Below are 23592 nucleotides of genomic sequence, written 5' to 3'. Positions count from 1 at the left end.
ACAAAGAACTGTTTTGTTTTCCTGTGTCCCTTCGTCCTTTCGATGTAGTGCATGACTGCCCTTCTGGCGTCCAGGGTGTGCAGAGCTCGCTCTGCGGCAGTTGTTGGTTTTTGGAAAAAACTCGGTATCTGTATAGACTGGTTCATGTGAAATTTAGATACCACCTTCGGCATGAAGTTTGGGTCAGTCCTCATCACAACCCTATCATTGTGTATTTTTATGTAGGGTTCTTGTAGCGTCAGAGCCTGAAGCTCGCTTACTCTGCGTAAGGACGTTATTGCAACCAGGAAAGCTGTTTTCATAGTTAGCATCTTTAAGGACGCCTTGTGGAGCGGTTCAAAGGGCTCTTTCATGAGTTCCGTTAGGACTATGTTCAAGTTCCATGCAGGTGGCGGCACCCGCTTGGGTGGTGCGATCCTTTTCGCACCTTCTAGGAATCTCTTCACCACCTGTGATGTGAAGAAACTCCTGCAAGTTTCTCCCCTTGTGTAGGCGACTATCGCTGCCAAGTGAACTCTCAAGGAGGATGAGCAAAGGTTCTTCTCTAGCAAGTGCGTCAGGTACTTTAGCACTGTGGAGTCCTTCTTCATTTTATTGTGAAGTCTTTCTTGTCTGCACCATATTGTGAACCTTTTCCATTTCGCAACATAGCACTTCCGAGTGCTAGGCCTTCTTGCCTCCCGCAGGACCTTCAGGGTACTTTCTGGCAATCTTAAATGTGCGAACTCTATGTCCTCAGGAGCCACGCTACTAGGCTCATGCTCTCTGGCTCTGGGTGTAGCACCTCTCCGTTCTGCATGGAGAGTAAGTCTTTCCTCCTGCTGAATCTGTGGGGTGCACACTGTGTCATCTCCATGATCTGCGAGTACCATGTCTGCCTCGCCCACTGTGGTGCGACCAGTATCAGTGTCATGTTGCTCGCTCTGCACTTGCTCAGTACTCTGTGCATCAGTGGTATCGGGGGAAAGGCGTAGGCAAATGTCCTTGACCAATCTATCCATAGGGCATTCCCTAGTGACCCTTCCTCGGGCTGCCTGGATGCGAAGTTTTGGCATTTTGCATTCTGGCGTGTGGCAAACAGGTCCACCGATGGAGTTCCCCATCTGTCGAATAGGCGCCTTGTCTCCTGAGCATTGAGCTCCCACTCGTGGGATGCCGATGTCTGCCTGCTGAGCCAATCTGCTTGTATGTTGTCCTTCCCTGGCAGGTGTATGGCCAGCAGGTCTATCTTGAGAGGGATGGCCCATCTCCATATCTCCTGCGCTAGCGTTGAAAGCGGGGCTGACTATGTGCCCCCCTGCTTGTTGATGTAGAACATCGCAGTGGTATTGTCTGTTTGTATCAACACCTTGTGTTTGTACAGTCTTGTTTGGAAGGCTTTCAGTGCAAGGAAGATTGTCTTCAATTCTAAGTAATTGATGTGCTTTGTCGCATCTGTCGGTGTCCACAGTCCCCTCACCTTGAGCTCCTCCATGTGAGCGCCCCATCCCTTCAGGGATGCGTCTGTGGTGATGGTCACTGTTGGCGTTGGGGGCGTTAGAGGCTTTCCCCTTGCTATGTTCTCCATGGTCCACCATGTCATCTCCTTCTGCACTGCGTGCGTTACAACCACTAGATCCTCCCAACTGCCTGTAGCTTGTGACCATTGCTCCTGTAGCCATTCTTGAATGGGTCTCATGTGGAGTCGTACATTCGGTACCAGGTGGATGCATGATGCCATCATCCCCATGATCTTGCTCGCAGTCCTCACTGTCCGAGCTTGTCCCTTCCGGTAGAGGCGAGTTTCCTTCACCAGCGCCCTCGCCCTCTTCTCGCTGGGGAACACCTTGCCCTGTAAGGTGTTGATCTGTGCTCCCAGGAAGATCTTCACTTGTTCTGGCTCCATTGATGATTTCTTCCAATGGATGGAGAACCCCAGGTTTATGAGCGTGCTTGTCACTGTATGTGCGTGCAGCTTGCATTTCTGGTATGAGTTTGCTTTCACCAGCCAGTCGTCCAGGTAAGGGTATACGTGTATTCCTTGCCTTCTTAGGTGCGCTGCGACTGCTGCGAGGCACTTTGTGAAAACTCTTGGTGCTGATTTTAGACCGAAGGCCAGTGTCGTGAACTGGTAGTGGCTTTCTCCGACGGTGAACCTGAGCATGTGTTTGTGCTTTCTGTTCATTGGAATGTGCAGGTATGCGTCTTTGAGGTCTATTGTGACCATGAAGTCCCCGATCTGCGATTGCGGGAGCACCTCTTGCAGGGAGGCCATTTTGAATTTTTGCGTTCTTATGAATTTGTTCATGAACCGTAAGTCGAGAATGGGTCTCATTGTTTCGTCTACTTTTGGTACCAGGAAGTACGTTGAGTATACTCCTGTGTTTCTTTCCTTGAAGGGTACCCGTTCTATGGCCTGCTTCTGCAGGAGTTCCTTTGCCTCCTCCTGCAGACACTGCAGCTGCTTGCCTGCTAGTGGCTTTCTTTTTGGTTTTCTGCTTGTTGGCCTCCCCTCCAACTCTATGCAGTATCCGAACTGGATAATGTTGAGGATCCATTTGTCTGATGTGATTTCTCTCCACTCTCGGAGGTGGAATCTTAATCTTCCTCCCACTGGTGTCATGTGGTCGTAGGTGTCTAGTTTGTCTTGACCCATCTGTACGTGCTACCCCCTGGGATCTTTTTTGTGGGCGGGCACACGGAGTTTTTTGAAGTCACTTGGAGGTGGGCTGCTGCCCCCCTCTTCTATTTTGTCCCCGTCCATTTCTCCCTCGAAAGGACTGGCCTCTTTGTTGGTACTGCCAGGACTGCTTCTGATGACCATGCTGAGTCCACGAGTCTGCCTGGTGCGTTTGCTGGAAAGCCTGGTGTGATGTACCTGGCTGGTTTCCGCCTCTACCGCCGGGCCTCCGTGACGGGATGCCCCTCTTGTTCCCTCTGAACTGCAATGCTCCCATGGACCTTGCTGTTTCGTTATCTTTCTTCAGTTGGCTGAGCGTTTCATCAACTGTTGTTCCGAAAAGCGTGCTGCCGTTGAACGGTGTGTTCAGGATGCTGTGTTGCACCTCCGGTTTGAAACCGGATATCCTGAGCCAGGCGTGCCTCCTTTCCGTGACGCCCATCATCATGAGCCTGCTGGCGGTGTCTGCCCCATCCAGGGCCGTCTTAAGGCAAGAATTTGCCGCGTTCTTTCCCTCTTCAACCAGCTTTTCTGCTTTCTGCCTGGCATCCTGGGGCAAGTCCTTCACCAACTGCCCTAGTCCCTCCATGATTTGGTACATGTGCCTGTTTATCAGGGCGTTGGAATTAGCCATGCGCCAGTGGGTCGCGGCATTCCGTTCGATCCTTCTGCCCACCAGATCCATCCTTTTCCTCTCCTTATCCGGTGGTGGGCCCGAGGTAGTGGGTACGTTAGCCCTCCTCCTTGCTGTGGCCGTGATAATGGAGTCTGCGGAGACCGTGCCCTGAATGTAGGCCGGGTCCTTTGTGGCATGCTTGTACTTCTTCTCAGTTCTGGGAGTTACTGCCTTGCATGTTGCGGGCTCCCTGAAAGCTTCCTTCCCCTGAGCCAAGACGCTCTCGAGCATTGGAAGGAACTGGCTCCTCGTTTGTGTTGGGAGCAATGTTTCTAGAAGGAAGTCTGCTTTCTGCTTCTCTTCGTCGAGCTTGAGCTTGAAAGCTGCTGCGGCAGCTTGTATCACCGAGTTGTAGGCCCCGATGTCGTCCGGCGGCGAGGGCCTCGAGGGGTAAGTGTCGACCACCTCCTCCGGGCTGTCGGTGTCGACATCTATGTAATCTACCTCCTGTAGGTCAGAGGGTGTCGAGTCTGCGTCTGTCCTGCTTTCTTCCTCCCCATAGTTGTAACTATCGTAGGGATTCTCGTACTCCTCCTGGTCGTCTATCACCTCAACGTCCTGGTCTTGTTCCTCGACGACTTCGGCGATCTCTTCCTCCTCCTCGACTGCCTCCATCACCGGTGGCTTGGTCTTGTGAGGGATCGTGAAGGCCTTCATCTTTGCATCGAAATCTTTCTTCCGCTGCATGATGTTCTCCATTTCGGCCTCGAGGCGCCTTCTCTTCTTCTCCATCTCTGCCGCGTGTTCCGCGTCGGATGGGTCGGCCGTTCTTTTTGGCGGATGGTTCGTCGCCGTACCTTTCGGCGTCGAAGTTTTCGACGTCGGACCAGGTCTTGGGTCTCTGGTCGTCGTCGTCAGTTTTGGGTCTTTCTCCCTCGGCGTCGATCGATCCTTTTCGGGGACGATTTTCGACGTTTTCTGCTGATCAGCAGCCCTCGGCGCCGGGGACTCCTTCTCGGAGGATCCGCTGGGCCTGGGAGTAGTCGCGGACGCCGCCCTTTTTGGCGTCGGCGTTTTCGGGGTCTTACCCTCGATTTTTCTAGACTCAGGGTTTCTCGGGTTCTTGGGGGCCGAAGAGTCTCCTACCTTGTCAGAAGTCTTCGTGTAATCGGTCTCTACGACCGTGTAGCTGTCGTCTTCGGCGGCAGCGTTGTCTTCTTCCTCGGAGGACATCCCCAGCTCGTAGAGGGACGGAGTCGGGGCCTTCCCCTGCAGGGTGGCATGTGCTACCCTCTGCCTCTCTCTCACACGAAGGGTCTTCGGGGCGAAGGCGGAACAGGCGTTGCAGTCTCCGCTTTCGTGGTCCACCGGTAGGCAAAGGTTGCATACCGGGTGCTGGTCCTTCTGCGCGTACTTGTGGTGGCAGTTACGGCAGAACTTGAACGGCGTGTTGTCCATCATCGAGCGTCCCGGGCCTCTCTGGTCGCGTGTTCGTCGACGGTCGTCGATGATTTCGATGAAAAAACGCCTTCTCCTTGCCGGCTTTTCGTCGATGAAGTCCCCTGCAGTCTTCAGATGACTTCTCCTCGTCTTTTCTGTATTTTCTTTCTTCTTTCTCCAAAAATGTCTGGAGCCCAAACGGGAACGATCCAGACCCGACCGCGGAAAAAAAGAATCTGAAGATGGCGCCCAAGAGTGGGAGCTTCCGCAGGAAGCATGCCGACGTCACCGGAAATACACCCAAGGGGGTGTGACGCCGACGCCCACCTGGGATACAAAAAAAAAAAAAAAAAGAAAAGACTACGAATCCGGACCCAACCACAAGACCGCGGAATAATGCACAGCATAGTGAATCCAGAAAGATTCACGCTGCAAAACTGTCTTAAATTGAACTCGACAAAGACTGAAGTCCTGCTGTTCGGGGCCAAAGATAACTTTTGGTCCCCAAGATGGTGGCCCGAGGAAATGGGGATAGCCCCCTCTCCAGTTACAAAGGTCAAAAACCTGGGGGTACTGATGGACGATACACTCTCCTTTAGACCCCAAGTTAACGCCCTGTCCTCATCAACTCACTATGTCTTAAAAACAATACGAAAAGTTCTGCCTTTTCTCCCTGATGAGCATAGAAAGACAGTGGTAACGGGATTAGTGATATCCCGGTTAGACTACTGTAATAGCTTGCTGCTGAATGCCCAACAGGGGCTGCTAAACAAACGTCATTTCTTGCAGAACGCAGCTGCCCGCCTGATCACGGGCACACCTAAATTTGCTTCGGTAGCACAGGATCTGGTAAAGCTACACTGGCTACCAGTACGCAAAACAATAGCTTTTAAGACACTTTGTGTAGTTTTCAAAGCATTAAAAGGGCTGGGCCCCCACTGCATGACCCCGCTCTTCCAGTGGTATAAACCTATAAGATCACTAAGGTCTGCCGATCAAGGACTGATTGTAGTCCCTAGAGTCAGGAAGGCTCGTTGGGGGGGGAAGGAGTTTCTCCCTAGGAGCAGCTAAGGCCTGGAACGCTCTGCCACTGGCCCTCAGGCAGACTTCAGACCTGCTGCCCTTTAGGAGGGCCTTGAAGACATGGCTCTTCACACATTAATCTTCCTGTCATGCACACCAGCGGTCATACAGCGCCAGAACACCGTTTGGTAACAGTGCGCTTTACAAATGTGAAAAATAAAAAAATAAAAATGGAGATCTTGGAAAGTGAACCAAGGCTGCAGGCTTGGGGACAGAAATTCTTCAGGAGCGGCCAACACTTCAAGAGGTAAGTTGCGATCTTGGAGGATAGGTAGGCACCCAGGAGTTGGGCACAGGGGGCCGTGGGGCGCCGGGTGCAGGGGTGTCTTTTGACGTCGGGAAATATTACTCTCTGCTGGTCGCGGTTGGAGGGGTCCCTTGCTGCAGGCGTCGTCTGGGTCGTCGAGGAGGGTCCTTGGGCACTAGATTCCAGGTCAGAATTGCCGGGAGGACGTCCTCAGATTCTTTGTCCACTCAGGCACAGGTCGGGCTCGGTGGGTGCGGAGTGTGCTGGATTCGCGGTTCCTGGCTGGCACCAGGGCTATTGCTGTTTGAGCAGAACCACTGCTCATGGGAGTCCCCGTCTTTAAGAGGTTCAAGGCAGGCAGGTCCTCCGGGGTTTTCAAGGTTGCTGTCCGCAGGAGTCGCTGAGATTTAGCAGGAGCAGGTTCAAGGATCTACAGGCCTGTAGGGATGGGGCCAAATCAGATGGTGTTGTCCTCTTGTTAGCAGTTGCACAGCGGGTCTTCTTCTTCTTGATCTTCTTTCTTGTTTTCGAATCGGGACCTGCCGAAGGAAGGTTCAGGGTGCTCCTAAATTCTGAATTATGGGGCGTTACAGGTAGGGTAAGGGCAGGTACCAGTGGGTCCCTGTCCTGGGGTGAGTACACCCCCTATCCTGCTCCTCTCCTGTGGGAGGGGGCAGGAGCCTATCTCTTATTGGGCAGGGCTCCCCATCCTCAAGATGGCGGGAGCCCGGAGATGTGCTTCACCTCGCCTCCCCCACCTGAGGGGTGGGGTTGGCAGAGGCTGGCACACCCCCTTCCCTTCCTTTGTTTTTCCTGCCTGTCTTCCCGTCAGAGTGGGGGTCAGAACCAGTGGGGGCCAGTTGCTGAGTACAGCAAGAGGCCTGGAGAAGCTTACAAAGGTGGCATGCCTTTGAAGCTCCCCCTGCCCATCCTGGGGAAGGAGACCTAGCACCTCATCCCAGGATGTGCATTGTTGCAGGCCCAGGAGAGCGGATGGCTCTCGACCCATGGGTCCAGCAACATGTCTGCTGTGTGGCAGCCTAGGCAGCCTCTCATTGAGGACACTGGTAGTTGGTTAGGTTTCAGGGGGCATCTTTAAGATGCTGTCTGTAGTGCTTTCTACATTAAATCCCACACTGGCATCAGTGTGGGTTTAATGTGCTGAGAGGTTTGATACCAAACTTCTCAGTCTTCAGAGTAGCCATCATGGTGCTGTGGAGTTAGTAATGACAACCTCCCAGCACCATATACTCTTAATGGCATCACTGCACTTATAGTGCCCAGGAGTGGCCCCGAGTACTGTAGGGGCACAGGGCTCATGCACCTGTGCCCACACCACTGGCATAGGGCACCCAGCTAGAGGGGTGACTGAAATATGCCAGGGCTGTGTGTTTGTGGGCATGGCACACAGGGATGTGTGTGTGCCATGTCGACTCTGTTTAGTTTTGTGCCAAGACACTCAGCCTGCCAAGGCAGTGTATGGGTGTCAGGGTACAGGGCCCTTAAGGGTGGCACAATAAGTGTTGCAGCCCTTAGGGGTCTTCCCTGGTCACATTGCCCTGGGTACCTAGGGTTACCATTTACCAGGGGCTGACCTGTGGCCAGAGATGCTAATTGGGTTTAGGCTTTAGTGTAGTTTTTAGGGAAGGAACACAGGCCCTGGGTACCTGATTGACAGGGACCCAGGGCACACCAAGGAAAAGTCCATCAGGTATCAGGCAAAAAGTGTGTGTGTGTGGGGGAGGGGGTGGAGGGGGGGTTACTGCAACAGAAACCCACTTCCCTTCAAGGGTTAGGTATGTTAGTACTGTGGTGCTTTTGGTTCTATTGTCGATGAGACCTTATTTTTTGCACCAATGGATATATTGAATCCACTCTGCACTGCAACACTTGTTTGTGCTTGGTCTTCTTGCATCCTTGAAGATCTCCATGGTTCTGTGTGTGAGGTGGCCGGATTCCAGGTACTCAGGAGCCTGGCCGCCAAGCATACAGTGGTGGTTTCGAGTTGGAAGCACCGTCCCCTATACCCCTTGCATTGCATGTCTTGCTCTGCTGGGAGGCTAATCTTTGCTCCTTGCAAGATCTCCATTATCTCTGAGAACAGCATGTGCCTGGCCCCCAGTATGGCTATCAGGATACAGCTTATATCCTAGTGCCTGAACTGGTTTATTAACACTTTGATCATTGGGTCGTGGTAAAGCGTATGCAAACATCCCTGATCTCTTGGATCGACTGTGTGGATACCTGAACGAAACGTTTCTGCATGTTGTGTTCTCGTGGCTTACAAATAGATCTACGTCTAGGGTGTCCCAGGTGCGAAAAATTTTGTCTAGTGTTTTTGATTTATCTCACACTCATAGGATGCATTTTCCTGTCTGTTTCAATGTTTTCAATGCCTGGTAGATGCACCGCTACCAGATTTGTTTTTGTTTGAAGTGACCATTTCCATGTGTCTTGGGCTTATTTAGACAGCTAGAAAGACCCTGCTTGATTATGTAAAACATTGCAGTTGTATTGTTTGTTTGGATCAGCACTGTTTTGCCCTTTGCTTATGCTTGGAAGGCCTTTATCGCAAGGAAAAGAGTCTTGAGTTTTAACAGATTTATGTATTTGACTGTCTCTTCGAACTTCATAGGCCTCTGATTTTGAGATTACCCATGTGTACCCCATCATCCTGTGTAATAGTCACTGTTGGAGTTGGTAGCTTGAAAGGTCTTCCTACGGTAACGTGCTCTGTTCTCCACCACTTTAACACGTTTTGAATCCCTTCTGTGACATCCACTAGATCTTCCATACTCCCCGTGTGTTGTAAAACCATACCTGGATTGGGTGCATTCGTAGCCTGGCTTGTGGAAACATTGGGGTGCAGGTGGTCATCAAACCCATCAGTTTAATTATTGTCCTCATTGTCAGAGACTGCCTCTTAGGAAGGACCTCGTTGTTCTTGAATTTAGTGTCGCTCCCAAGAACACCTTCTCCTGTTCTGGAAACGGAGAGGATTTTTCTGGTTCATCGCAGTAGGCATGTTCTGCTGACTTAGCCGCTTCATACACTTTTACCAGCCAATTTCCTAGGTAGGAACAAAAGTGTATGTAAACCGCCCCAGGTGTTCGGCAACCGCCGATAGGCATTTCGTAAAAACCTGTTGTTTCGCAGAGTTTATGCCAAAGGTTAACACTTTCAACCTTTAGTGTACCTTGTTTATGATTAATTGCCTACCATAACCATGTAATACTCTACGTTTAGGAGTAGAATGATTTCTTGTAACATTGTCATTTTGAAATATTGAGTTCAAATGCACTAGTTTAGTTGTCAGACATCAAGGATGGGTTTCAAAGTCTGATCTTGCTTTGGCACAAGAAAGTATGACAAGTATAGCTTATTTTGAGTTCTCTTAGGGGAACTCTTTCTATGGCTTGTTTTTTGAGGAGTTTTTACTTCCTATTGCAGTTGGAGTAACTCTTCCCTTGTAAATGACCTTTTCCTTGGTATCGAAATAGGCTTTTTGAAAAGTTTGCTTCAGTAGCCATGCTTTATTATGTTTAGTATCCATTTTTCTGTGGTGATTGACTCCCATTTGTGAAGTAATCCTGCCCCACAAGGTTGTTTTGCGCTGGGGTATGATTCATGGGAGTCACTTGTTTGCTGGCTCCTCGCTCCTTGGGGCTTGACTTTTTCCTCTGCCTCTCCACCAAAAGGGATGCCTTGGAGGATACTGCCACTGTTGTGTTGCAGCCAGTGGTGCTGCTGATTTGCTAAACCCCACTTGTTCTTGGCCTGATCCGTACTGGAAACCCTCTCTGCTTGACGGTCTTCTGGCCAGCATGGCTCACCTCTCGAAGGGCCCTCAAAACTCCAATGCTCCCAGTGCTTTGGCCATCTCATTGTCCGCTTTTATCTTTTGCAGTACCTCATCCACTTCTGGACTGAAGAGGGCATCGCCTGTGAAGGACATGTTGTTGAACCCGGAGATTCTCGGGTAGCCTTCACATTGTTGTTCATGTGCAAATTTGCCTGCTGGCTGTTTCCGCTGCATCGAGGACTGACTTGAGCCAGGTGTTAGAGATGGTTTTAACCTTCTATGCGCCGTCTTTCATTGCATGAGCTTTCCACTGGTGATGGCCATAGTGGTTGATTACGGCATTTGAGTTTGAGATTCCATCTTTCTGTCCACCATACATTTATTCTCCTTGTCTTGTGGGGGTCCTGGTTGACGTTACCTCTCTTCTTTGAGATTGCTACAATGATTGAATCCACAGCTACAATTACCTTAATGTAGATGGGGTCTTATGAGCAATGTATGTTCTACTACTCTACTTGCAAAGTTCCAGCCTTCAAGGTGGCTTGCTCTTGAATGGCCTCCATCCTCCAGTCGATGACGTCCAGAAGCATGGGCAAGTCCTGGTTCCTCTTCTGCGAAGGCATCAGTGTCTCAAGCAGAAAGCATGATTCTGCCTGCAGTTCCTGGAGGTGCACTCAGTAGGTATCTGCCACCCTCTTTAGGACTGCATTGTAGAATAGGAATTCATGTGGCTAAGTCCTTGTCAGATGTGTGTCAACACCTTCCTGGAGAGGATCGGCAATTAGGTCTTACCAGGCCTCCTCTTGTGTCTCCTGTTCTTCGGTGACTGTGGTGTCTTTGTAGCTGAAGAACTCTTCCTGTTCCTCCCCATGTGACTCCAGCTTTGAGGGTGGCTCAATGTCTGCCTTCTTGTCCTCAACTGTTTGACTTAGACCGTCTAGCTCTAATACTAAATCCCTTTAATGAGTCAGTCTTTCTTCCTCTGGAAGAGTGCTGCCCTTAAGGCCTCGATACAGTGATGCTTTCCCTCTACCACAAGCTCTCATAGTTTGACATCGGGTGTCGGCAGACTCTTTTTGGAGTAGGTGGTTTTTAGCCTTAGGCTCCTCTTTCTTTGCCCTTTCTTGAAGATTGTCCCAAAGGTTTGCCGTATCGGTGTCCTTGTGCAGCTCCTTCTGTTTCTGCAGTTCTTCAACTGTTTCGACATTGAGGCGGTTTTCAAGAACTGTGAATCCGTGCCTTTGACTGAATAATTACCTTCTGCCATTTCTTTGAATCGTCTTCCTTCAATGTTCTCGTAATGGCTGCCAGCCTCTTGACGTTGATCAGAATTTCTTCCGCAACCAACTTTTCTTCCTGGGCCAGCCCAGTGTCATCGATGTTTTCTGAGTCACTGGACAGGGACAGCTCTTTGAGTGAGAACTTATTATTATTATCGACCATGGCATAATGTTCCCAATGTTGTCTCTCGCTCACCTTCAGTGTCTTGGACTGAAATTCTGCTCAGGCCTCGCATCCTCTAACACTGTGTTCTCTAGGGAGGCCAAAATCAGCTGTCCAGTGATTGGATCTTTAGCTAGAGTCTTTTGAGCAGGGTCTGCATAAAGTATGTCCTCTGCAAGAGGCAATCTTTTGGTGCGGAAAGCTTTTTTCAGTTCCGAGGATTTTTTCGGCTCCAGTATGTTTTTTGGATCCAATGGTTTTTTCGGTTCCGGTTGTTTTTTCGAATCCGAAGCGGGCTTGCTTGGTTCCGACCTGGGTGTCGGTGCCGAAGGAGTAGTGGTTTGTTTCAGCGCCGATGGTTTGGATGCCGGCGTGGCCAGTGAAGTTGTCTTTTTCAGTGCCGGTAAGTGTGCGCCGGCACCGTGCGAAGGCCGACTCGAGCCTGAGTCGCCTGAAGGCTTGATTAGCTTCTTAGCCGGGCCCGAAGGTGGGGCAGTAGAAGCAGTGTGTCGGTGTGCACCCGAGCCCGAGGGCAAGGGTGTGACTGGGGCCTTCTTTGGGTGTGTCGAGGAAGGGTCGGGGTCGACGTTCTTAATTACGACCCACTGTGCTGGAGTGATGTCCTCGACTTCGGAGTCTTCTGCCTCGGAATTGCTGTCGACGTCATGTTGTTCTGGAACATTGACGCCTTCATCGAAGATGTCGTCGAGAATCGAAGCAGAAGATCGAGCCATTGTTCGCCTCGCTCTTCGGTCCCGGATAGTCTTCTTGGAGCGGAAAGAGACACAAGCAGGACAGTCTTTGGCCTCGTGCTCCGGGGAGAGGCACAGGTTACACACTTCATGAAGGTCGATGTGGGGAAACTTTGACCCACATTGAGGACACTTTTTAAATGGCGTCCTTTCCATGAGCTGGAGTCGAGGCCCGAAGGCCGTCGACGACGACTGGAATCGAAGTTTTCGGTGTTGAAGGGTAGCGTCGACTGGAAAAGCATTTGAAACTTAAGTTCTGTAAGTTGGTGAGGATTGCGCGCCAAAGGAATCGGTTCCAACACGGAGCGCTGGAAACACATCCGAGCCCGGTGGCGGAAAAAAACAATCTGGGGATGGAGCCGATGCCCATGCGCAGTATCATCCAAAGGAGGAGTCACCTATCCCGTGACTTCCAAAGACTTTTCTACAACAAAACAAACTGCAAACATCCGGGCACAACACTAGGTGGCCATCTATGTATAGTGTGCAATCTGCAGCTCATATGCCTCGAACATATACTTTTCTCGATATAAGTACTCATGTAATTACTTTGCAAAGAGGCAATAAACTTTGTGAACACAATAGATACAGGGGTTGCAGTAGGCAACAGAATTCTAAACAGACTATAGCATTGAGCTTAATGGGTTTTCATCATATCTGTACAGTTGATTACTTTGGTAGTTCCAGGACTGGATCCTAGGTTCAGTCCTGGGGTCTAAGCTGAAACCAATTTAGTAAAATCGTTTTAGTTATGGTAGTGATTTTTCAGGAATATAAAGCGGTTTTAAAAGTTCACACTTAGAAACTTTTCAATGAAAAACTGGCAATGTTATCCAATGGGAGAAAATTCAGGTTGCAGGTAAAGTATGATCTTGTTACTTTTGAAACCAGGACTGAGCTACTGGGTCCAGCACTGGGGTCTCAACTTAAAACAGGTGAGTAATTGCGTTTCAGTATTTTGTATGATTTTTACAGAATATTTCAAGTTTTCAAAAGTAGACACTTGGAAGAAATTTCATAGAAAAGCAGACAATGGATTCCTATGGAGGAAATACAGATTACTAGTAAACCCGGTAAGGATTACCTTTGCGGTTCAGTACTGAGCTAAAAGGTACAGTACTGCCTTCTCCCCTGATCACAGGTGAGTACTTCGGAATTCGGGTGATTTTATATGAATATGTTTAGTTTCCAAAACCGTCAGGCGCTCAATGTTATTCAATGAGGAACTTGAAAAGGGAACAAAGGCTGCAGGCTCGGGGACGAAGGATCTTCTGGAGTGACCACCACTTCGAGGGGTAAGTTGGGGTCTTGGAGGATAGGTATGCACCCAGGAGTTGGGCACAGGGGGCCGTGAAGCGCCGGGTGCAGGGGTGTCTTTTGAGGTCGGGAAATCTTACCCCCTGCTGGTCGCGGTCGGAGGGGTCCTCTGTCCTGAGGCTGCAGGCGTTGTCGGGGTTGTCGAAGAGGGTCTTTGAGCACTGGACTTCTGGTCCCAGTCACCGGGGGGATGTCCTCGTGGTCCTGGATCACTCGGGCACGGGCCGGGCACGGCGGGTGCAGAGTGGGTTGGTCCGGCGCTTCCTGGCTGGCACCAGGGGTGTTGCAGCAGAGCCTCTGCTGATGAGTCCCAGGCTTTAAGAGAGTCCAGGCAGGCAGGTTCTCTGGGTGTCCCAAGGTTGCTGTCCGCAGGAGTCGTCGGGATTAGGCAGGAGCAGGTTCCAGGCTCAACAGGCCGGTAGGGCTGGGGCCAAGTCAGTTGTTGTCGTCCTGTTAGCAGCTGTACAGCAGGTCTTCTTCCTCTTGATCTTCGTTCTTCTTTTCTTATCGGGATCTGAGGAAGGTTGGTTCATGGAGCCCCTAAATACTGAATTATGGGGCGTTACAGGTAGGGCAAGGACAGGGACCAATGGGTCCCTGTCCTGGGGTGAGTACACCCCCTATCCTGCTCCTCTCCTGTTGGAGAGGGGCAGGAGCCTAGCTATCATTGGGCAGGGCTCCCCATCTAAAAGATGGCCGGAGCCCGGGGTCGTGCTCCACCTCGTCTCCCCCGCCTAAGGAATTGCGTTGGCACAGGCTGGCACACCCCCCTTCCTGACGTAGTATTTCCCGCCAGTCTTCCCGCCAGAGTGGGGGCCAGCTGCTGGGTACAACAAATGGTCTGGAGAAGCTCACAGAGGCGGCACGCCTTTGAAGCTTCCTCCTGCCCATCCTGGGGGAGGAGACCTAGCACCTCATCCAGGATGTGCATGGTTGCAGGCCCAGGAGAGCAGGGAGCTCTCCACCCAGGGGTCCAGCAACATGTCTGCTGTGTGGCAGCCTCTGCAGCCACTCAGCCCAGACGCGGATTGTAGGTTAGGTTTCAGGGGGCATCTCTAAGATGCCCTCTGCTGCATTTTACATTAAATCCCACACTGGCATCAGTGCGGGCTTAATGTGCTGAGAAGTTTGACACCAAATTTGTCAGTCTTCAGTGTGGCTATTATGGTGCTGTGGAGTTCGTAATGACAACCTCCCAGCACCATATACTCTTAATGGCATCACTGCACTTACAGTGCCCAGGAATGGCCCTGGGTACTGTAGGGGCACAGGGCTCATGCACCTGTGCCCAGGCCTCTGGCATAGGGCACCCAGCTAGAGGGGTGACTGAAGTATGCCAGGGCAGTGGGTTCTGTGGGCATGGCACACAGGGATGTGTGCCATGTCGACTCTTTGTTTGGTTCTGTACTTAGACACTCTGCCTGCAAAGGCAGTGTGTGGGTGTCAGGGTACAGGGCCCCTAAGTGCTGCAGACCTCAGGGGTCTTCTCTGGTCACCATGCCCTGGGTACCTAGCGTATCATTTACTAGGGGCTGAGAGGTGGCCAGAGATGTCAATTGGGTTTTAGTTGTAACACAGTTTTAGGGAAGGAACACAGGCCCTGGGTACCTGGTTGGCAGGAGCCCAGGGCACACTCAGTCAACGCACATCAGCAGTCATAAAACAAGTGAGGGCATACCAATGCAAGAAGGATGGCACTTTCTCACACAACCTCAAGATGGCAGAGTAATTCACAGCATGTGTAACCCTAAAAGATTCATGCTGCAAAACTGAAAATTATCTATTGCTAGATAACCCATCACCTCACATTTAACATGGCTCCCCGATGGAGGTAAGTAGTGTACAGTATAGCGATCCCCCACCCCCTCTGATGAGCACAGTAAACTAGCATCAAGGGTCGCCCCCTTTCTCTTGAATCTTTCCTTTATAGTAGTTCTCAATGATAAGAATCAGCCAATCCACCCGCTTCCTACAGGGCTTTCACTTAAAATGACAGTAATCTTATCCTTACCAGCCTTCTTCCAGATCTCCTCTGTGACGTAGCCATTTCCGGGTCTACTGCTGAACTCCCGCTGGGAATCTGCAGAAATGAGGAACAGGATTTTTTAAATACTAGGCACTCACAAATAGGCATTCCTTTTTCACTCAGAAGTTTAATTAGGTTTCCTATAACAAGGCACTAGTTGTCTTTCTTCAAACATATTGCACCATATGTTGTCTCAGGAGGAAGGTAACAAAATCTACCACAAAACCTAACTGACACCATACTGTTACCAAAAATAGATGCTGTAGTGTGAAACAATATAACAAAAACGGGCCTGACTCTAATCAGTAAGGCTGAGTCCACTAAACCAAAAGCCAAACAAACTGCCAATACTGATGGACATTTTAGACAACTGAATAAATAGTGCAAGGATAACCAAGACAAGCAACAATACGCTTATTAATTGCTTTCATTTTCAGTATTCAAAAAATGTTTCATTTGAGAAATATATAAGGGATATATACATACATATGGTACAGAACAAATACATATTTACTACACACTATTACTTCCAATCATTACCCATTCAATTGTTCAAACAAACACTCACAAACATTCCAACTGCACTCGGCCAGGGCGACTGACGCTGGAATCTGGGGATCAGGGTTCGATCCCCGGCTCCGGCGGCAGGTTAGCCCAGCACCATGTGACTCTGGGCAATAGTTTGCTTAATCTTCCCGACGGCCCCCAGCGCCTAGAGACCCTTATGGGTGATTGTTTAATAATCCACATTTGTAAAGCGCACAATCACCACACTTGACAGACACCACAAAGTCCTAGTAGGCCAATCTAGATTTTTGAAAAAAAGGCCAAGCCACTAACCAAACAAAGTACTACTTGGAGTATTTTAAAATTTGCACCAGTTTTTCATAATATCTATGTTTTAAGTGGATTGAATAAAATAAATGGACTTAAGTCTCTGTATCTCTCAACGCTTGTCATGCATATCCACTAGTGTTCTCGTTATCACCTTTATTCTGAGTAAGTACAGCAACCAAACCCTGATTGCTCGCATCAACAGTGATGCAACACTGCAGGCTAGCGTCGTCAAGACATGGGCTTTGAGCTCACCAACTGTAACTTAACCTTGACCAAGTCAAATGGCTCTTGATACAACTCATCCCACTCGAAGGGAACAGTTTTCCTCAGCATAGATGTTAAGGGTTCGGCATGAGACATGAAATCGGGAATAAACTGTGCATTAAGTTTGCACAAGTTCACAAAAGGCTTGGGACCTGTACTGTCCGTTGACAGAGGGGCATCACCGATGGCTCACACCAAAGCCCGCCTGGGTTCAATACCAGCGCCTGAGACAACAGGTCCCAGGTACTGGGCTTTGTCCGTGAAAAATTCAGTTTTCTGCCTCTAATGCCACCCCATGTAAGATTGTCAGCATGCGTTCCAAAACATCATCATGCTCCTTCTTCGTATTGGTGTATACAACACATCTTGAAAAATGGCAACATCTATCACTCTTCTCAACATGCAGAACAGGACTCCTATCAAAACTCAAAAAGCGAAAGCAAGTCTAAACGGAATGCAACAGTACTGGAATGTTCCAACAGGGGAAATGAAAACAGTGTAGTGCCAAGATTCTGGCTCTAGTACAACCCAGAGGTAAGCAGAGCTAAGTTTAGTTTTGTGAAACACTTGAGGACAACCAGCATTGCTAAAAATTCAAGCTTTATTAAGACTATGCTGGTCAACACAAACCCCACTGTGCTTACGCGCGACATCCAAAGCGACTACTCAATGGGTTCAATGAAGGCCTTATCAAAGGGACCCAAAAGTTCCTTTAAAGGTCTTCTATTTGAAAGGGTGCACTGCCCAATTTATGCTTGATAGAGATGGCATCATCCTTGACCCCAATCTTATGTCTAAAACCAGTAACAGTGCCCAACTAACTGTCAAAGAGCGAAGGAAATGTGTTGACCATTTCTTCAGTACTATTGTCTGGGGCCGTATTAATGGTACACCCGGCGCAATGAAGGAAAATGCGCCGTAATATGATGAATGCGCTTCCCCAGGGCAGCCACGAACTTATGCTGCCTTGAGGCAGCGCATTTGTGTGAAAAACGGGGCAGCTGCTTTCAAGCCACTCTGTTTTCACAGTGCAGGAGGCAACCTGTCTGCACTTTGAAAGGGAAATAGAGATCCCCTTACAGGCAGGTGAAGTGAATGACTGCACCCGTCCGCAAAGGTATGGCTGGGGTGTCCATGGGACCCCCTTTCCCCTCTCCAGAGGGTTGCCATCTAGGGGTGCACTGACTGTGCACCAACTTGTAGGTCGTGCACTGTCAGGGCGCCTCCGGAGATAATTTTTGCCTCTGTGCCCACATTTGTAATACTGCGTGGGCGCAGGGGCAAGGGTATTCCCTCATTTGCATGGGAAACGCCCCCATGCAAAAGGCGCCCCCATGCAAATGAGGGAACGTCTTCTGAAGATAGTGCTGTTGCTTTACGTGCGCTAGCGCTAATGGTATTACAGAAGGGGCCGCACAAGAGTCTGCAGCCATTTCTGTAATACCAAAATGCCACGGCGGTGCGCAAAGTAGGTGCAAATGCCCATTGCGCCCCCAGGGCACTTGCTTAACACAGCCCGTGGTCTCTAGTCTCTGCTCTTAAAACAGTCCTCGATGAAACCATCTGAGGATGCAAAGCCCCAGACCAGCTAAAACATAAAATTTGGTAAAAAAATCTCCCTATCCCTGAACTCACGGATATCATCAAAATAACCGGAGAGTTCAATTTTCTGTCCTTCATAGGACACAGGCTTATACTTCTGCTGCGATCTTCGTATGGTGTGTGTGTCAACGTAACACGCAACTCGCTATTAATAAATAAGTGTAATGCTTAATGCAGCTTGGTAGTCTATTTTGTTACTGTGTGCGTTTTCTGTAGAGAACTGTCCACCTGCACAACTTTCAAGACTGCAGCACAAAGAAGAAGCAGCACAGAGAACATTGATAAATCAGCAAGGTGCCTCTTGCTAGTCCAGCTCACCATCGACCGCCTCCAAAGCTGCTGTAGGCCCGGTCATCGTAAGCATCGTAATCCGCCATTGCTGTCTCCTCTCAGACCAAGCAGGTCCAGACCGAAGGACCCTCGATATAGCACCATAGACGGGCTGCCCTGCGCACTGCCGGACTGCTGTGCAGACAGCACTTATCACAGGGGTGGAGGGTCGCCTTATGAAGCCAAGCTCCACATCTACACCCCATGGCAAACATTGGAAGCCTTTGAAAATAGGAACAAAGCTGATGGAAGAAAAACAATGCCAAGAAACTACAAAGAGACGAAAAATAACACTGGCGGGGTATTATCGACACCACGCCCCCTCTGGACAGGGGGCGGGGGGCGGTAGGGGAGAGAAAAACATCTTTGTGCGAGAGACCCTATTCCTTCCTTAAACCTCTGAACATCACTGGTGGGCGGGCCCATTCAGGATAGTCTAGTATTGCCCCAGCGCAAGAGCAGAGCATTGACTGAGTGGCTCTGGAGACCCGGTCCACGTTTAAGAGCTTTGAGTAGGCAACGCCGATGGTGGAGAGCGGCTCCTCCATGCAGCCATGGTCCTGTTACCACTGTGCCCATTCACAACCACAATACAATAGCACCCCTGTGACCTGACATCGCAGACTGAAGCTATGCTCGATGTTAGCAATACCACAGGCCTGAAACAGCTGGGTGCATACACCAAGGTTCAATGGCTATGGAAAGGGCCTCATGCGTATTCAGCAGGGCCAGAGTCCACGGACTATATTATGGATGGAGCAGGGGAGGGGGAAGTATGCTTTCAAAATGTTTAATGGGATGGCATGCATTAACGAGTAAAAAGAAGCAAGTGAGTGTTGAATATCGGGTGGAGAAACCAATTTCACTTACATTAAGACGGGGTGGGGTAAATCACTAAAGAGCAGGCTCAGGTGATAAAAAAAAAAAAATGCCAGCTATTTATGAAGGGATGGGGGCGCGGACCAAACTAAAAACTAGAGCTGTCAGTCCAGAATATCAAGTGACGTGTGGTTGGGGAGGGGCTGTATTTTCAGGTGCCGGGGGCAGAAAGCGTGGCTCTGACATTGCAGGTTGACAGGGCAGGCGCAAGATGAAAGGTTACCATTGTTTGTTGTACCTTGGTCCCTGGACCTGAGAACAAACGGAGTCTCATACACAGAGAGATCAACATTCTACTTCCTCGCGGCACAAAGAATACAGCGTTCTGCCTCCCACCTCTTAAAGGTGGGACTTCCAGTTGCACTCACTTCTGCCAAAGATGGGTCACTTGCTGTTTGAGTTAATGGGACCCCGTTCCAGTGCCCAGTTCCCCCACAGCAGACCGTGACAGGAAGCACCCTCCTCCTCTCTTTTCTCTCCAGTCTGAGAGCAGCCTCGGTCCAAGCGGGGATGTCACCCGGAGAGTTGTCAACCCCTCCCCCTCTTCAGCCTCTCATCCTCCGTTGCCCTGCTCAAGTATCCTCCCTCCTGGGGGAGACCTAGCCTGGAACGGTTAGTGGGAGGGCACCCCTCCTATGATTATTTGAGTACGAGTGCTAACCCCCAAACCCTTCGGACTGTTCTGATTGGACAGACTAAGGATACACAGGTGGGTGTATCCTACACCGGATGGCTCAATCGTTGGATTAACTGTTTGAAGGGGTACATTCCTCTGTCTCGCTGTGGTGGATTGCTTCGCCCTAGGCAGCAGCTGTTTTTGCACTGAAAATCAGTAGGACCTGGCTTACACTCCAGAGCTTTTAACAAGCGCTCGCCATTGGTCTCTAAGCCTCGTCCTTTTCAGACTGGGCGCCCGACTTCCTGCTGGGGTAAAAGGTTCCTTATCTTCTTTATGGGGCCATCTGGACCCATAAAGAAGATAAGAAACCTTTTACTTCAACAGTAAGTCAAGGAACCCAATCTGAAAAGGACGGGGCTTAAAGAGAAAAAACGTCACTAGGACCTCTTCTCCAATGGCTGGCCACCGTTTAGGAGGCCAGCCAATGGAGAAGAGGGGCGGGGCTTAACCCTCGCTAGTGAAGTTCACTTGGAGACATAAAATCTCGTGAGCTCGACTGCGCATGTGTGCAGTACGCCACGCGAGACCTAAAAACAGATAAGACGCAGGCGCTCAATACAATGTGCTAGCACAAAAAGACAATGTGTATTACAAACCAGACAAATGGCCAACGAAAAAATGTCATAAAGAGGGAACAACATGAAACAAAATAATGTGTCCTTCGTTAATTTTCCGGCCACATATGCGTTTACGGCGTTTAGACCGCTCTACAATCATGCTGTCATCATCAGGACTGGAAAAGTCAGTTGAGCTTCCAAAATTCTATTTCTAAAAGCACTCCAACGCTTTATTTCTTTCAAGCGTTCGAACAGTGTTCACAAATGTTCATAGAAATAAATGCTGGGCAAACATGGTATAAATATGCCACAGGGAAGAGAGATTTTCAGGCTGGCTACATCTGTCCGAAAAATTCCGCAGATCATGCCACAGAACAGGTGAGTAAATCACGAATATCGCACAACAATTTGGCCGAAGAATTCCCCTCTGACTCCTGTTGTGGGCACTTGTAGCAAAGGTTTGGCATTTAGCGTTTTCTTTTTTTGCGAAGAGGTGTAGTCTGTTGTTCCCCACCTGTGGGAAATGTTGTACACAATTTGTTTTTCGAGTTACCATTCATGGGAGTTCTCTTGTCTGCTTATATTTTCCGCTTCTGAATTCTGCACTCCTGACAGGTGAATGGCTATCACTGTTATGTTCCCCAGGGTGGCCCATCTCTAGATGTCTTGTGCCAGCAGGAAAAATGGGTGTGACCCCCCCCCCCCATTTGCTGAGGTTAGGTAGAACATTGTGGTAGTGTTGTCCATCTGTATTTTGACCTCTTGTTCCTTAATGCTTTTCTCGAAGCCTTCAATGCTAGGAAAACTATTTATAGTTCCAGTTTATTCATCTACTGCACTGCTTCCTCCAAGTTCCACAGGCCCCTGATATGATGTCCGTTATGATGGTCACTGAAGGAGTTGGGTTTTTGAAGGCAGGAGCGGCCAGTGCATGTAAGCGCTGTGGGTTGGGGTGAGTCACCAGACATCAAGGGAATATAACATTACAAAAAAAGAAAAAAGACTTACCATGCGCTGGTCTTCATGAAACTGAAGAGGACATGGTAAATAAGACTTAAAAGCTGAAGTATTGTACAGAAACTACGGATGCTGACAGCTTAAAGTACATTTCCAGTAGGAAGTGTTCACAGGAAAAGCACAATTGTCCACAAGAAAGCAAGGAGTTGTTTACTGAAAAGCATAAGTGTCCACAAGAAATCAAAGAAACTGGATCTCCACACCACGCAGCTACACCAGTGTCCTCTACAGCGGACAGCACCAGTCTAGGTGTGCGGCACTTATTCACATCATCTGAACAATAAACTTTCACCAGCATGCTACAACATGCTGGTGTATGCTTACTGCATTAAGAATAATAGCTACTTAATCTCTACAAGATACAGCTTGCCACTGTCATAGTGCTTTTTATAGTGCCTTGTGAATGAGTCTGCCACTACGGTGCATCGGAGTGATAAGAAATGAGTGGCTACACAGAAGCGGCATATGAATCCATTTTTCTTTGCTTTCAGGCAAGAGGTCAACTGCTGTGTCTGTGTCGCAGCTATATTCCGGCTCAGAGTAAGGATATGTGAGGGGTCACTGGGGAGTTAAAACATTTTTTATATACAAGTCAGCTAATTTTTTTTTTCCTATTTAGTCTTGATGCACCATTAGTACTATGAACGTTTGGCACAACTATTCTTGACATTTGAAATATTGTGTGAATCCAGTGTGCACTTTACCTTATGCATTGAGACGTGTGGAGCAACTGAGAGATCTTCTGTGACGTCGTCCTTTCTGTACGCCTTCCGAACTGCTGTGGGACGCTTTGCAGCCCGGTCCAACTCAGAGCCACATATCTTTCTTTTGTAAGATTCAATAAAGTCCTGAAATGTATTATACCAACAATTCTCAGCCGCCACAGCCTGGACATTATTGCTTCTAACAACTGGTGTAACTAACCAATGGTCTTGATTAAAGATGTAGGTGGTCCATCTCATCCCTTCAGGTCTGTTTCACGAGTACCCACTGGAGCGGCATTCTTGGTTTGAACTCTTTAGCGGAGCATTCACAATACAGATTGGTGAGTCAATTTCGCTTTTTGCTAATTGATCGTTGCTACACGCCGGCCCCACACTACTCATGTGGTTATAGAGGGTGATTCCTGAGGCTCACGTAATTATTATTTTATTTAAACTTTTTTTTTTATTAAACAATTGTTACAATCAACAGGTGTAGTAAATTACATCGGCATCATAAGCATACAGAGCAAGTGAGGAATCTCCACATATAAAACAGAGGTGGTAATGTTTGGTCACCTTAGTCCTAGCTGGTCCCCGGCATGGTGGCCACCATCTTTTGGAGCCGTGCCTAAACCAACTACGAAGGTGAGAAACCTAGGTGTCACCTTCGACGATAACCTGAACTTTATGGCTCATGCCAACCAGACAACCTCGGCAGCTTTTTATAAACTACGCCTGGTAAGAAAGATCCTACCATTTCTCCCTGAATCTGTGGGTAGAACCCTGATAAGTGCCCTTGTTTTGTCGGCACTAGACTATTGTAATGGCTTGTTTGCCAACGCTCAAATTAGAGTTATTAAAAAAATGCAACTAGTACAGAACGCGGCGGCCAGGTTACTCTCGGGTGTTCCGAGATTTAAGCCAATAACTAACACCCTAAGAGATCTTCACTGGCTGCCTGTAAAAAACCGAATAAAGTTTAAAACCTTGTGCATTGTATATAAAACACTACACCAACAAGCCCCACAATTTCTGAGAGATCATCTTACCCCATATCAGCCTTCTCGGCCACTTCGGTCCGCAAAGATGAACGATCTGGTAGTACCACGCACTAGATTGGTTAACTGGGGAGACAGACGCTTCTTGGTGGCTGCCCCGAAATTGTGGAACACACTCCCGCAAACCATAAGATCCAGCCCTAATTTGCTGGTATTCAGGAAGCAGCTGAAAACATGGCTGTTTAACCTCTAGAGCCCAGAAGCCAAAGTTAGGAGAGCCTGCAGTTTACAGCGCCGAGACGCCTCCGGGCATTTGTTCGCGCTATACTAAATGTTAAAA

The 23592-nt window shown here is 49.1% G+C and overlaps 1 protein-coding gene across 6 annotated transcripts in view; it reads right to left on the bottom strand.

Moving 5' to 3' along the window:
• Positions 1-23592, bottom strand: part of CBFA2T2 (CBFA2/RUNX1 partner transcriptional co-repressor 2) — a 397115-nt gene that overhangs the window by 66364 nt on the left and 307159 nt on the right. For all 6 annotated transcript variants that reach the window (XM_078652273.1, XM_078652269.1, XM_078652270.1 and 3 more), the window contains exon 9: positions 15371-15439. In XM_078652273.1, the coding sequence (XP_078508399.1) occupies positions 15371-15439 (69 nt within the window). The remainder of the gene's footprint in view (positions 1-15370; positions 15440-23592) is intronic.

Source organism: Lissotriton helveticus, chromosome 7 (assembly GCF_964261635.1).
Source record: "Lissotriton helveticus chromosome 7, aLisHel1.1, whole genome shotgun sequence".
Lineage (NCBI taxonomy): Eukaryota > Metazoa > Chordata > Amphibia > Caudata > Salamandridae > Lissotriton > Lissotriton helveticus.
This window is presented reverse-complemented; position numbering and strand designations above follow the sequence as displayed.